Source organism: Cyprinodon tularosa, unplaced genomic scaffold (assembly GCF_016077235.1).
Source record: "Cyprinodon tularosa strain WSP-4 unplaced genomic scaffold, ASM1607723v1 ctg222, whole genome shotgun sequence".
Classification (NCBI taxonomy): Eukaryota; Metazoa; Chordata; class Actinopteri; order Cyprinodontiformes; family Cyprinodontidae; genus Cyprinodon; species Cyprinodon tularosa.
In genome coordinates this window covers 1,615,998-1,631,518 of record NW_024038830.1, presented here as the reverse complement: position 1 = coordinate 1,631,518, position 15,521 = coordinate 1,615,998, and the positions used below count along the sequence as shown (strand labels likewise).

At 38.8% G+C, this 15,521-nt stretch overlaps 2 protein-coding genes across 4 annotated transcripts in view; one reads left to right on the top strand and one right to left on the bottom strand.

Annotated features, from left to right (window-relative positions):
* tdrd9 (tudor domain containing 9) overlaps positions 1-10,965 on the top strand; it is a 57,436-nt gene extending 46,471 nt beyond the window's left edge. The window contains exons 28-35 of the mRNA XM_038286181.1: positions 318-485; positions 1,956-2,026; positions 2,098-2,207; positions 2,358-2,454; positions 2,546-2,684; positions 10,294-10,412; positions 10,491-10,563; positions 10,670-10,965. Of these exons, the coding sequence (XP_038142109.1) occupies positions 318-485; positions 1,956-2,026; positions 2,098-2,207; positions 2,358-2,454; positions 2,546-2,684; positions 10,294-10,412; positions 10,491-10,563; positions 10,670-10,768 (876 nt within the window). The 3' untranslated portion in view covers positions 10,769-10,965. The remainder of the gene's footprint in view (positions 1-317; positions 486-1,955; positions 2,027-2,097; positions 2,208-2,357; positions 2,455-2,545; positions 2,685-10,293; positions 10,413-10,490; positions 10,564-10,669) is intronic.
* A 242-nt stretch (positions 10,966-11,207) lies between these two features.
* The window catches only part of rtn1a (reticulon 1a), a 29,541-nt gene continuing 25,227 nt past the window's right edge, over positions 11,208-15,521 (bottom strand). For all 3 annotated transcript variants that reach the window (XM_038286182.1, XM_038286184.1, XM_038286185.1), the window contains 6 exons: positions 14,473-14,680; positions 14,248-14,386; positions 14,100-14,169; positions 12,615-12,661; positions 12,476-12,534; positions 11,208-12,037 (listed from right to left, as the gene is read on the bottom strand). In XM_038286182.1, coding sequence (XP_038142110.1) covers positions 11,995-12,037; positions 12,476-12,534; positions 12,615-12,661; positions 14,100-14,169; positions 14,248-14,386; positions 14,473-14,680 — 566 coding nt within the window. In that variant the 3' untranslated portion in view covers positions 11,208-11,994. The remainder of the gene's footprint in view (positions 12,038-12,475; positions 12,535-12,614; positions 12,662-14,099; positions 14,170-14,247; positions 14,387-14,472; positions 14,681-15,521) is intronic.

Genomic DNA, 15,521 nt, shown 5'->3' with positions numbered 1-15,521 from the left:
TAGGAACTCCAGATTTTCGATAAAAAAAAATACATGTTTTTCTCAATATTCATTGTTGAATAATGATAATGCATTTAGCCACCGGGCTTGACTAAATGGTACAGATGTACGTTTGACACCCCTGCTCGAGACTGACCAGAAATTTAGTGTTAGCCAGACTCTGTGAATCCGAACAGGCCAACTGTTATGTTAAACTTGTGAAAGTGTTTCATCACATTTGATAGTGTTTCAGTTAAATGCAATATTGTCTTGCTCATTCTGCCCGCTGTACTATGCTCTGAATGTTTATTATCTATAAAAAGATATGTTTGTTTCAGCAAAGCCATGAAGATCTGAGGTGGGTGTACAATGAAATGGAGAAGGGAACATACGTCCCCACTGCTGTCAGCAGTTCCATGAGTGAACAAAAAGAACAAGATGAGGAGATGATCCACAGTCTGCTGACTCAGCTGTCCAGTGGCCACAAGTCCTATTGCAAGAAAAACGTAAGATCATCTTTGATCCCTTTGGTTTGGTTAGAAAGAAACGACAACAGCAAAGTTCTTGGTGAATAAAACGTGACTGAAAATATCAATGGGAGAGCGGTCTTACTACCAGGGATGGTGTTGGAAACACAAATTTAGCCTTTGGTTTATAATCACACAGCATTGTATTCCTGCTAACTTCAGATTTGAATTTCTCTCTGTTTGTTCCACATTGATATCCTTGGTAAACCTGAGATGATGTTTTAACTCCTCAACCCAGTCTGTTCGACTTGATCAGTCGTCTTTCTTCACCTTGTGCTGCCCATATCTTGTTTATGTAGGACAGAGTTAACTTATGAAAATGCCAATAGTTCGCACACCTACTCATACAAAATAGGCTTTCTAAGTCTCATTTCAAGAAGATATACTTAATTTTTTAAAGATAAATGCCTTTTAAACCATGTATTCTGAGTTATAAGACATCATTTGATAATAATTGATCAAATTACAAATGTACAAAAATTGGGGATAAGCGGCCAAAAGGGCAACCCAGGATGACGAATGTGCGAATGGCACAGCAAAAGGTAGAGCCTTAGCTCCCCCAGCAGTTGCATGACAGGGTATGTAAACAGCATCAGAGAAGATAGAAACGTCTCCACTTACTATCACTGAATACACAAATAAACAGCCTATTATTATTATGATTATTAATGATTATAATTATCAAAAAAGGAAGAATAAAAACACAATCTATGAATTGGATTTTGTATATCAAAGCTCATTTTAATTGTAAAACTATGTGTTTTTAATCTACATGGAGTGTTTCACCCCAAATTGTCCAATTATTCATGACATATATTTTGTCAGGAGAGGGATAACAGAGAGCCACGAGAAAGTGGAGGAAACAAACACAAAAGAACTACTATAAAACAAGCTAAACTTATATATAAGGGTTATAATAAAAAATACTTTCACCCCCCCCCCCCCCCCCCCACTTCTGAACCAATGATATATATATATTTTTTTCAACCAATCTCATGGTTGAATAATCTTAAAATTGATTAAGAACAATAAATATATATGTTGCTGCTGTGCTTATGTTTATTTAACAATTAAAGAGCAAAGAGGGTTTTTGAATCAAAAGTGTTTTTTTTTCAATTAAACTGTTTAATTGTGATTAATTACAGACCCCTTTAATTGACTTAAATAAAACTTATAATATATTCCCGCCACTAAAAAACAAAACTGTTTATTTCTTATTAAACCTATAACATTAAATGAAAGCATGAGATGTACAAATAGAAAAACATTAAGATGACTGTAGTAATTCATGTTTTGCACTAGATGGTGGCATTTCACCATCATGTTATTTGCCATCCTTATTCAGGGGTGCCCATTTTATTGACTTTATTGACTCTCCAAATAGATCCAAGTTATACTGCTCTGGGAATGCCTGAAGGTTGATAATAAGTAATTTTTCTGATGATTCAGGTTAATCTGTTGGGACCTTGGAGTCCTTACCAGACCAAGTTCCACAGCTTGAGCAGGAAAACGTACTACAGGTAATACCCAGAACAGAAAGTGTGATTTAGAGTTAAATCCAGTTGCTGATAAGCAGTGTGTCGTCCTGCAGGACCGTAAGTATTGACAGGAGCAGCATCAACCACTTCACCCTAAATGAAAACCCACACTTCAAACATCACAGGATGCTGGTGGCGGCGAAGGTGGCCGTCAATCCTTCAGGTTGGATATGAAGGGATTTTGTGTTAAAAGTGAAACTGTATCATGCTTTATGTATTCTGTTTAGACAACTTAAGTTGATGTCAAACAAGATAAACAGAGAAAACATTAAAACAGTGCATTTGGGTGATGAGGTGTGTTTGATGTTAAAAGCTACACAGATCCTGCTGAACGATACCTCCCTGCTGCCTGACATCCCAGGACTGCCTAGCTTGGTGATGATGCTCTTCACGCCAGTCTTGGAGCTGCGGTCTGTTCAGCCAACAGTTCTGTTGCCATTTAATTTGTATAGAGCCTTAACTTACTGAGAATAAATGTACAACATTTTTTACCTTTTGCAGCACAAACGAAGAACAGAGCTACTACACCGGAGCGCTCTGCGGCTTGGGCTTCGAAGAAGTAGCACAGAAGCCCATCCTGCCTGAGAATGACATTGAACTGGCCTTTGATGTCAAGTTGGATAACAAAGACGTCGTCGAGGTAACGGTTGTCTTTAGTGAAGAACAAATGCTAGATATTGTGGAATGCACCTGGAACTTTCAGTACTTTTCACATAGCCCTGTGGCAGTCATCAGGGATTCAGGGTTACATACGCAACTTTAAAGGTATAGTGGAGGATTTACGCAAATTTTTGAAAAGACCGGTCCTCTCCACTTTAAAAAAAATATGCACATGCACAACCCTGTACCCACTCCTGAGAGGGAACGCCTGTTAAATGCGTGCAAGAGCATGCACAAGCCCATTCCTTGTGCATGCTCTTTTTAAAAGTTGCTGTTTGCATCGTTCATACAAGCTTACTTTACAAACTTTACAAAAGAAGATTTGCAATTTTTCTGCTATATCAGTCTCACCACCGGTAAGTGAAAATGGGGACGAGCACGTAGAACACCCTTACGTGAACAGATCACCAGACTGGTTGACAATTAGTAGGACCACTTATTTTGATGATCCACCCAGAAAAAGAACATCCTTCACTATATCTTTTAGTGAAAATTGAAAATGTGCTGCACCTTCTAAAATCCTTAGGTCAGGAATATAGGTTGTCAAGATAAACTAAAACTACACCTCTTCTGGCATTTGGAAGCTATTCACTAAAGGTTTCGGTTGGTTTTTGGTATCAAGGTATACCAAGATGCCTGTGTAAATTCTGTCATCCAGATCATGGCAACCACAAACACGCTGAAATTGGAAGGGAACCTGACTTTTGCTCAGATTTTTTTAAGACCTTTTGACACCTATCCAGGTGTCAGTGTATATTCTGTAGGCTCAAACCAGAGGAAACTCTAGTTCTGATGGTTTTAAGCAGCATGGAGAACCATCCACCTGCACACATTTGAAGTCAGATGCTAATTACAGGTGCTGGTCATAAAATTAGAATATCATGAAAAAGTAGATTGATTTCAGTAATTCCATTTAAAAAGTGAAACTTGTATATTATATTCATACATTACATACAAACTCATATATTTCAGATGTTTATTTTGTTTAATTTTGATGATTACAAATGACAACAAATGAAAATCTCAAATTCATCATATCAGAAAATTAGAATATTGTGAAAAGGTTCAAAATTGATGGCCCCTGGTGCCACACTCTAATCAGCTAATTAACTCAAACCACCTGCAAAAGCCTTTAAATTGTCTTTCAGTCTAGTTCTATAGGCTACACAATCATGGGGAAGACTGCTGACTTGACAGTTGTCCAAAAGAAGACCATCGACACCTTGCACAAGGAGGGCAAGACACAAAAGGTCATCGCTAAAGAGGCTGGCTGTTCACAGAGCTCAGTGTCCAAGCACATTAATAGAGAGGCGAAGGGAAGGAAAAGATGTGGTCGAAAAAAGTGTACAAGCAAGAGAGATAACCGCACCCTGGAGAGGATTGTGAAACAAAACCCCTTCAAAAATGTGGGGGAGATTCACAAAGAGTGGACTGCAGCTGGAGTGAGTGCTTCAAGAACCACCACACACAGACGTATGAAAGACATGGGTTTCTGCTGTCGCATTCCTTGTGTCAAGCCACTCTTGAACCTCAGACAGCGTCAGAAGCGTCTTGCCTGGGCTAAAGAGAAACAGGACTGGACTGCTGGTGAGTGGTCCAAAGTCATGTTCTCTGATGAAAGTAAATTTTGCATTTCCTTTGGAAATCAAGGTCCCAGAGTCTGGAGGAAAAGAAGAGAGGCACTTCATCCACGTTGCTTGAAGTCCAGTGTAAAGTTTCCACAGTCAGTGATGGTTTGGGGTGCCATGTCATCTGCTGGTGTTGGTCCATTGTGTTTTCTGAGGTCCAGGGTCAACGCAGCCACATACCAGGAAGTTTTAGAGCACTTCATGCTTCCTGCAGCTGACCAACTTTTTGGAGATGCAGATTTCATTTTCCAACAGGACTTGGCACCTGCACACAGTGCCAAAGCTACCAGTACCTGGTTGAAGGACCATGGTATCCCTGTTCTTAATTGGCCAGCAAACTCTCCTGACCTTAACCCCATAGAAAATCTATGGGGTATTGTGAAGAAGAAGATGCAATACACCAGACCCAACAATTCAGAAGAGCTAAAAGCCACTATTAGAGCAACCTGGGCTATCATAACACCTGAGCAGTGCCACAGACTGATCGACTCCATGCCACGCCGCATTGCTGCAGTAATACAGGCCAAAGGAGGCCCAACTAAATACTGAGTGCTGTACATGCTCATACTTTTCATGTTCATACTTTTCAGTTGGCCAACATTTCTATAAATCCTTTGTTTTTATTGGTCTTCAGTAATATTCTAATTTTCTGATATGATGAATTTGAGATTTTCATTTGTCATTTGTAATCATCAAAATTAAACAAAATAAACATCTGAAATATATGAGTTTGTATGTAATGTATGAATATAATATACAAGTTTCACTTTTTAAATGGAATTACTGAAATCAATCTACTTTTTCATGATATTCTAATTTTATGACCAGCACCTGTAAATAGCCCCCTTTGTTCTTCTGGATTGTTGGGGCCCTTTGTTGTGCATTGGCTTCGTGATTGGTCTGTTGAATCATGTTGGCAGTGCTTATGTAACTTTTTGGGAATGAGTTTCATGACTGAATTGTAAATGCTTGGAAGCTGTGTAGAGTTTAGCTGTCGTTCAGTTTCTCTTGTATAGGAAGCTGTACAATCCTCACCGCAGTGGATCGTATGCACAACGCAACTCTGCTTACGTTTGGGTGTCCTGTCTTTAGGATAAACCAATTTGTTTCTGAGTGTATTGTTGGCTTTGAAATTAACTGATATCTTGTGTTTGAGGAAAATCCTTCTGCGCGTAAATGACACATGCATTGCTGCATGTGACATTTAAGGCAAAAAAGTGGAAATGTAGTACTGAAGCAGGTCCTGGGCCTTGCCGTTTGATTTTGATAAGACCCCCTTTTAAATCACCCACCCACAATTCAAAGATAATGTTTTTCTTCTAAACTGATATTTGATAATTTATTCATTTGCAAACTTCTGTTTTACTGATCATCTGGGGATAATTAGGAACAAAAAGTTAAGTTTCATTAGAGATTGGTAAGTAGTTTTAGTTTCTGATTTAGAATGTTGATGGGAATTTTAGAACATTAAACCAACCCAAATAAATATAACCTAAGATGTCCTGAATCACTATATAATAGAATATACAAAACCATACCTCAACTCCTAATCTCAGTCCAGGTCACCCAGTATAAATTCAATACATTTTCTTAACCTTCCAAAATTCCAGAAGTATTCCGTTCCCTAGCGATTGCCCGTGGGTAAAAAAAATCACTCGAAAATAAATTGACAGTAAATAAATGGTTTAAAAAAAGACAATCAAAATCCCTCTTGCGTTTGTCAATGGTAGCAAAGGAGCACTCTGAAAATAACAGTATTAGCCAATCAGAAGAAGAAGGGGTGGGTCTTAGGAAAGTCTGTACCTCCTCCTCTCGTCGCCAGATAGATTGTGGTACAGTGCAGAAGTTCTACACGGAAAGTCACCTTGTGCCATCTAGAGAGACGTGTAAAAGTAAAAAAATTAATTAAACTCTGTTTTTGAAAGGATAATAGAGAGAACTGGATCTATATATCTATATATATCTCTTATCTCTTGACGGACGACTTTAAAACAAATCTTAAATGCAAAATGTTTGTATTATTTATTTTTTTACAATTTTTGTATAATTACTGCTCTAAGTTGGTTGCTCTGTCAGCTAAAGGCATGTTTTACAGTCTCTATACTCCAAATAATGACTACTTGGTTATTAAATTAGTTGATTATTTCAATAATTGATTAATCTGATAAGAATACCGTATTTATAAAATGCCTTTATTTCATCTTTTCTGCTAGCATTTTGATCCAGTTAGACTTATCACCCCATAGATGTTCTTGTATTCTAATGTGTATTTCTTGTCTCCTCTCCTCAATTAAGATACATATTTGTACATAGCTAATGTTTGAATTTTAAACACTTATTTTTAGGGCCGGGCATGCGTGCTGCAGCGTTTTATTTGGTGCCGTGTACACTGAGTTTGGACAAAAATCTTTTCTAAGCTGTTTATAAAAATGCCCTGTGTTCTTCTTTGAATGGACTAGGCCTAAGAAAGGAAAGTTAAGGTATTTATTTTTGTTTTCTATTAGCGTTTCTTAGAGTGTTTACAGTATAATACAGCAGCCAAGGGGATCTTTAATCTTGAATTTTACTCCAATTGTGGAAACACTTTTTATGCTGACACCTTTGCTTTGCTTACTCAAGTAAGTAAAATTAATGTAATTTATTAGGGAAAGCAAACTTTTTTAACTGGTGTTTCAGTTGCATTGTCATAAAAATGTATTTAAAAGTCAAGAAAAAAACCCTAAAATGAAATAAACCACAAATTAAATTTTCTTATATGGCTCTCTGAGAATTTAAAATGTTTTTTTTTTGTGATACAAATTAAAGTCTTGTCAGTGTGAAGCATTGAATAACTCTGTCCTGCCATCCCCTCACCTCTACACTTCCAGTCTGCTGGATGAAGAAAGCATCCACAGCTTTTGCTCGCTTCAAAGAAAGACAAATATGACTGTTTTTAGCCACTAAAATATAACCAGTTATAGGGGTGTAAATCACATCCATCATGGCGATTCGATTCAGTATCGATTTCCTGACCCAACGATTCGATTATTTTCGATACTCAAGAATACACCATGATACGATTCCATTCGATTAATGTTTTTTTTTTTTTTTACACCTTACAGGCTAGACAATGTTTCAAATTTGAAATAAATCAATGAAAGCTGTAATATTGTTATGCATTTAAAAAAAAAAAAAAACATCAAATAACAGATGTAGAAAAGTTGCATCAAATTATACTGCACAAAATCAGTGCAATGAGTACAATGCAATACCTCGGCTCCAGACGTCCCCGCCCCCTCCACAGACGCTCCGCTGCACCTCTCCCAAATTGTTAGTGACCACAGACAGTGCCGCAGACAGGAGGCCGGCTTGGTTAGTTTTTATGACCGAAATTACGGAAAACAACTCGTGAAGTTTGACCCACTATAAGAGTGAGGTACGCGAGAACGCTGGGACCCTTTTTCCACCTGGATCTCCGCTCTTTTTGGCCCTCATGTCCCTCCATCATCGGACTAAACTCGCCCCCACTTCCTCAGCGCATCAGTCGTATCTAGACCCACACAAATAGCTAAGACTACGCTTCAATATTGAGCATAAATCAAAAATGTCTTTGTCAAGCTTACTGCAACACACTGCCTCAAGAGTATAACCAGGAAGCAAGGTAGGAGGGCAAAATAGGTTTAGCGCCACCGCAGCACGGGAGGAAGAATTACGTCCAGGAGCAAATGGATAAAAATAGACTGGAGGAAAAAAAAAAAACATGAATCGATACTCTTGCGGACGCATCGATGCATCGGATCATCGGCTGTTGGATCGATGCATCGATACAAAGCGATTATTTACACCCCTAACCAGTTATAGTGTGGACACTTAAAGAACTTCTCTTGCATCACTCCAACTCTGTTTTAAAACTACCCTCGTTAAGAAAACAGCATGGGTTTTTAGCAGATATCTAAATATTCTAGACTAAGAATCGAGCATCATTTTGTTAGACTCACTATATTGCATTATAAAGAACACAGAGTGGCTTTATGATATGCTGCTGTTAAAGTTCTCAAATGTACCACCATTTCTACTCAACTATTGGTAACAAGATTAGAAGGCTCATAAATAAATATAATAGATGCACAAGATGAATGAGATAAAGACAGATTATTGCTTCATTGTGGCACCTGTTGGTTGGAGGTTCGTGGTATCGGTCTATCCTCAAAATAAAAGTTAAAGTCAGAAAAGTAAGCACATGGAGTATTAAGTGGGACAACTGAGTCGGAGCATCTCTAGAAGTACAGCTATTCTGGGTTTACAGCTGTCTGTATGTATTTAAAGTGGTCCAAGGAAGGAACAGAGAACCAGCAACAGGGCCATGGGCAGCCAAGCTGGCTGCTGCAGAGTGAAGGTTAACCGGTCTGATCTGATCCTACTTAAGTGTACCAAAATTTAGGGTGTTTTTTCACACCTGCAGGTTTAGGTCAATCTAAATTTAGCTCGACCTAAATCTGGAGCTGTGTGGGTCCGTATCAAAGCACAATCGAACTCTTAATGCGCAACAAAATTAATGTGGCCTGAAGAGGTGGTCTCGGTTTGGCTCAAGTAGTAGTTAATGTCTAAAAACAAACATGCTCTGGTAAGACAATTATATATTAAGGACATAAATTGCTTTTTCGCTCTTCCGTATTTGCTCCAGTATTTGCGGGCTGCCACAGTCTCGTTCATTAATTGGAATCACCGCTGTGCCTATTGGCCAACACTCTGACCAATGAGCGCAACTGACTGTGACGTAGTAAGAGCGACAGAAAGCTGGTGGGGGAGTGTAAACAAACAGCCTGTCGGTGAAATGGCGAATATATCCTTCTTAAACATGAATGAGCGTAGAGCCTCTTCCTAGTCTAATCCTTCCAAAACTGATTCCAAAGCTGAGTCGCACATTGCCATCAGAGCCAGCGGTCCTTCACACACGACTATGCCGAGAGAGGGCCGCTGCTCCCCTCAGGACTCTGGCTTGTGCATCATTTCATGGGCGTTACACTGCTGTGTGTTATGCAAAACTGAAAAAATACATAGAAAGTTCAGTCTATGCCAGCGTTTTAGGAGAGATAATCATATAAGATGTAATCATATAAGATTACAATAAAGTATATTTTTGTTTGTGCTTTTAATGTGACCGAGTAGCAGAAATTTTTATTTAGGGCTTCTTTTATTATCACTGGTTTTTATAACAATTTGATATTATTAAAAATTAATTACTATGCCAATATGTGACCAGTGAATTTCTCCGCTGTGAGATCAATAAAGCTCATCTAATCTAATTTAATCTAATCTAAAAAACAGAATGGTGGTTCTTTAAAATTAAGGAAATATTTCCTATTGTAAATATTTATCAACAATTATGAGCTGTTTTTTTCAGTTTGTGTACCTTTTGTTGCTCTTAAAAAGTTTGTTTTAGCTGGACTGAGAAAAAAATGTGCTATTAGGACTGTTAGGTTTGCAGACCCTGATTAAAACCAGCAACAAAAACATTTGAACTGTTGTTTTTTATTTAAGGTGGAGAGGAAATATTAGGACATTTGACTGCTTATTATTATATAATTACGCACGCAAGTGTATAGAAGGTTATTTTAATGAGCTGTGAGATGCTGTCAGATGTTTTTTTTGTTGAGAGTCCAGTTGATGTAAAACTTTTAGAGTTTTTGTAGAAGTATAGAGACCATTCAGTCACACGTCTCTTAATACTTTTATCACAAATTTTGGTTCACAACATTTGTTTTACCCCTACTTGATGCCGTAGCTAAAAATGCTGGTTCTAATGGAAAGGTGTCACAATATTCAGAGCTTTACATCAGTTTCATATATAGTGACGTAAAGGTGCAGACCTTTCATGGTCATAATGCTCTCCATGATAAGTCTATATTAATGTTTTGCTTTTTGTTGCAGTACATTGTTTTTCAGTCCCAGTTTTTGTGCAGTGGATTGTTTTTCTTTCAGATTAACACTCTGCGGTCGGCCATCAACAGCCTGCTGTGCAACGGGCCCAGCAGCACTCTGCATCTGAGCCAGAAAAGGATCCGTCAGCTTCAACAGGACTGCGGAGACCGCCTCACCAGGTCACACTCACATCAACATGGAAACCTATTGACTATCTCAAGAGAACCAGTAACATGTTTAAGGGTTTGTTTTTACAGACTGTTCATCAGGACTCCTCCAAGACCAGCTGTCACTCCGGCGTACCTTGAGAACCAATGGAAGTGGAACCAGGTATGTTACAGATGAGTGCTTCTCTTTCCATTGTTTGGCCCATGGTTCTGTTTTTTTCCCCTCACACAGTAGCTAATGTGTTTTAAAGCCTGTTCTTGTCCTGCAGGTTGATCCTTCTCACAGAATGGTCCTTGCAGAGCAAGGAGGTGGAAACGCTCAGGGTGGTCTCTTCCAGCTCCATTCTCCCATTGTGCTCAACAGATAAATAAAAGCTCCGTATGAGAATGACAGGAGTGATATTAGAACTTTTTTCTTTAGATGGTTTTAATGTTTAAATAAGACAAACTGTGTTCCGAAATATTTTATGTTATCAAAGCAGAAGTTTCCTGTTTATCCAAAAGGGCTGTTTTATGTTCATGTAGAGTTGTAATTATTTACCTACAGGCCATTAAAAGTAGTTATTGATGAGTCTTGTCTTGTCAGTCTTTTTTTTTTTTTTTTTTCAAACACCTGTGTGTGACCCTTGCATCTACACAGCACTGTGCTGTTTGTGTGTCAGAATCCAGAGCTTCTTATTTATAGGTCTCTGAACCCAGACTCAACATGAGAGCTTTCACCAGGTCAGACTTAGCCCCAAATGGCCTCCAAGACACTCGTCCCTTACAGCCTCAGTTGGCAGGAAGAATCAGTGAGGTGGCACAGGAGACGTTACATCAAGGTACATTTATTTTTTATTCCTGTAATTAAATACATACTGTAAGTGCAAATAGTTAGAGTCCAGGGTCTAAAGAACTACCAAGTATAGCTGAATGAAATACAAAGTTGGACAGTTATTCAAACAAGCTTCATATCAACCGATACTCCTTGTCTTCATACTTGTACAACAGTACCTAATGTGAGTGTGTGTGTTGTTCCTTATGGTTATTAAAAAGAGCAAAACCCCTACAGTTACCACATCTAACACGCATACCGTAAATTATCTTGTGCTTGGAAACACCAAAAGGAAATTATTTATATATATATATTGACATACTGATAAAAGCCCCGAATGTTAACTGAGACACGAAGCAGTATTCAACACTGGCAGCGGAGGAGGTTTGTGGGCTTTCAGCCTCTTTGGGCCAAACCATACAACTTGTGGTTAGCACTGCAAAGCAAAAATGTAGCGTGATTTCAAAACTTCACAAAAGATATCAAATATTATTTACCCAAGGCTCGATTTCATGCACTTCATAATAAGCAACACAAACAGGTTCTTTTTTTGTCTTTGAGCTGTGTAGTCATCTACCTAGAAGCAGGATTATGCACATACTGTGACTGTGTGTTAGTGTTAGACTGCTATAGACAGGGTGAAGGCTTCCCCAGTGGATGCTTTTAGAGAACACCAAGATGACAAAGCACTACGCCCCACACATGATGATCGGGCCCTTCAGCCGGGAACCCGACTCGGTGCTGGACTGGACCGTCAGCTTCAAGGTGTCACGGACAGGATTACTCCTCCTTCCTCTTGGCCCCAGGGATCTTCGCTTGGATCCTGGGCAGACAGGGAATAACATTGGTGCTTTGATTTCATCAAGCGGTTTGAGGTAAGGTTTTATTAAGGAACTATGCTGTGAACCTTTTTAGCTCTGCTTTTCAAGCTCTGTTTAAAAAATATGCCAAAATAGCTATCTACAATTTTAAAGTTACAACCTGTACTGAGTGTAAGGTTATGAGTGTAAATATTTGTGTTGGATTATTTTTGAAGATCTGAAAAAGTGTCTGCCCTGATCCACTCTTTATAAATGAAACATGAGGAAAAACATCAGTTTGTCTTACATGAAATCAGTTCAGTTTCATTTTATTTTATCTATATAGTTTCTCTGAACAAAAGCTAATGCTCTAACCTCTTTTCATCCCCCACCCCCCAAAAAAAACAAAATATATATATATAAAGTGTGACATGTAAGAAACTTGAGATGCATTCACTCACTTTCCCACCACAGAGTTGACCTGGGTCCGTATTAATCCCACATATTGATCAATCTGCGCCTGTAAACAGAAACGGACCTGTTGAAAGGCTGCACCAGATCCTGCACACCTGAAATGACCAGTGGTAACGTTGCTCTTACCTGATGTTTTTCATAGACCACCGGCAAGGTGAACATTGACACCACAGCTGTAGAGGAATATGAGGAGGAAAAGTTAAGCAATGGACCAAAACTTTTCATAATATATTGTTTTTGGCTAATATGTAAGTAAAAGCTAATATAAGTTCAAGTCTAAAAGATAAAAAGCTGCCAAAAACAAATATACCTGTACAAATTTATGACATTACTTTTACCAAGTGTATAAACGAAAAAATATTTGCTTCAAAAACAAAACTCAGAACATTAGTGACAAACTCTGTTATTATAGACTGTTGAGTATATTAAAATAATAGTAACATATCCCTGTTATTGTGGTATATATTAACTTTTAAATATTGTTCATCAATAACAGTTAATGTGGCAGAAAAGCTAATAAGATCTTTAACTAAAACTGTTAACAAATGAAAATCATGACAAACTAGATAATTATTGTATAGATAACCCCTGCAGGATTTGACAAAACAACAGTTCTTCAAATTGGACCTAAAAGCCCAGCTAATGTTTATGGCACTGAAAATCATTTTGACACATTCTGAGGATTTGGACTTTAATTCGAGTTCGCCAGGACTCCCCCCCCACGTTTCATGTGTTTTAGTTTTTAAATCCCCTCAACATTTTCACATATGGTTCAAAATTATTTTTAAACATTTACTATGCAAAAACTCAGTTGTTTTCTAGAGTTTCAAAGTTTTCAGTCCCTTGTTTTCAAAGGAAAATATGACAATGCTTCGTTTTTTACATCCATGGTAAAATAATAAATGAAAAGGCACAAGGGAAGAAACAATAAAAACAGCTGGAGAGAATAAATGAAGAGGAATGGAGGATGAAAGGAGGAAGGTAGAAAAATAAGCTAAAGGAATGAATGAATCAGTCAAGATAAAGAGGTACATAAGTAGTTCGAAAAAAATGACAAAAATTATAAGAATTAAAGGTCAAAGTTTAAGGAAAAGTATTAAAATATTTTTGCCTTTAAGGAAGATAAAACAAAGATGGAAAGGAAGGACACAAGGCAGAAAAGGATGCAGGGAAAGGAAAGTGAAGAAAAGTGTATGAGGAAGGAAGGAGCTGAAAACACTGCAGAAGAACAGTGGGATGGAGAATATAGATTAAAATGTTCTGAACTGGCATTCAAACCTGAAAATATCTATAACCCATTTTGTAAAGGTTTTCTGCAGCTGAACAGTAAACGAGGAGACTCCTCTTAATAAGAAAAAAAGAACAAAAACAAAAGACAGACATTTTTCCCAAAGAGAAAAGATCATTTTCATATTTGCCATTTTAGGCATTTGAGTGAGAAAATGTGTTTTTGAAGGATGAGCTTTATCCTGATTAAAGAAAAAAAAATCATGACGTGATTCTTAAAAGAGATTGATTTTACAGAAAACTGATAAATAGCTTTACTACAATAACAGTGAGTCGCTTCATTAAGTGAGTCATCGGCAGTGCTTGCAAATCAGATGATCTCACCTAGGATGAGCAGTGTCAGTCCATTGAAGAGTGCACCCACATAGGTAAGCAGCCACATCAGAACTGCAAACTGAAGCGCAGTAACTTAAAGCAAACATCTCATCAGGAATAAAAGGAAAGCAGTGATTAATTTCACTATGATGCAAACCTTCAAAGAGTCAACCAGATCCTGTACGAGAAACAGCCTGCGCAGCTCCTTCATGCAGGTGTTGCTATACAGCAGGATCTTATCGGCATATTTACTGATCTGGTCTGGAGACAGAGAGATCTCCATCTCCAGATAAGCCCTGGAAACAATAAAAATAAAAAAATTCTGTCAGTGTAGCTGGATTCTAAACCACTTCCAGGCCAGTGATCGACCTGTTTCCCTCACTTGAAAGGATGTCCCTCATCAGTTTTCTGCACGGCCTGCAGCACAGACTTGTAGATCCTGAAGCTGATGGTGGCAGAGAGCGCCGCCAGAGCTAAGTAGGCCCCGACACTGACGACGCTGAACTGGGTCAGGGAGAAAAGGAGCAGGAGAACGCTGCTGAACACGGCACCAGACTGCTTCACGTTCCTCCAGTAGAGGAGGTCAATTGCTGAGGAGAAAGCACAGAACAAGGTCACAATACAAAAACTGGAAGCTCTTGATAACCAAACATCCTCCGATAGCTGCGACTCTCAGGAGTTCCTCTTAAATTCAGATTCTTCATGATCAGGAAGCCATCTAACTCTGACAGTACAAAGGTTTAATCAATTCTCATCATCTTAGATTAAAGTACCCTTTGCAGGAGAAAGAAGCTCACTGTAATCAGCTGAGAGAGATTCATACAGGCTTGAGTTGAAGGCCTGCTGGTTGGAGGTGGTTTTGTGATCACCTGCATTGGTCCCATACATCTATAACCATACATGCAATGATTACTCTGGTGTTGTAACAACTCCCCGGACTGTTAATGATTGACCTGCAGGTCTGAGAAGCTGCAGCAGAAATAGCAGCACAATCAGCAGCTCATTGATAAGGGCTCACTGCGACCTGGCCGAACCGCAGTGGTCAGCAGCAAAGGATGACGAGGCATCAAAGCAGTAACACGCCACACTTTCATATTAAAGGATGGAAACGTGGCGTCTGCAACCCAAAATCTGTACAGACTGTCATTCATCCCACTGTGATGTTTCCATTCCTCCATCTTTGGGTGCTGGGGCCTGTAATTTAAAGCTACTTCCAAAGACGAAGGAGAAGTGATAACTGAGGATTAGCTCAGTGTACCATTACAGCTTCAGCTGCCGACACAGTCCTCTGCTATGGATACAAGCCTGTTTCACCTCAGCTGAGCCAGCTGCCTCCCTCGCAACCCCATAGGTCCCAGTTCAACTGGGGTTCACAATGCATCCTGTGGAATCTGCCAGGAAATGCCTTGGTGTCCACAGAAGAAAGCACAA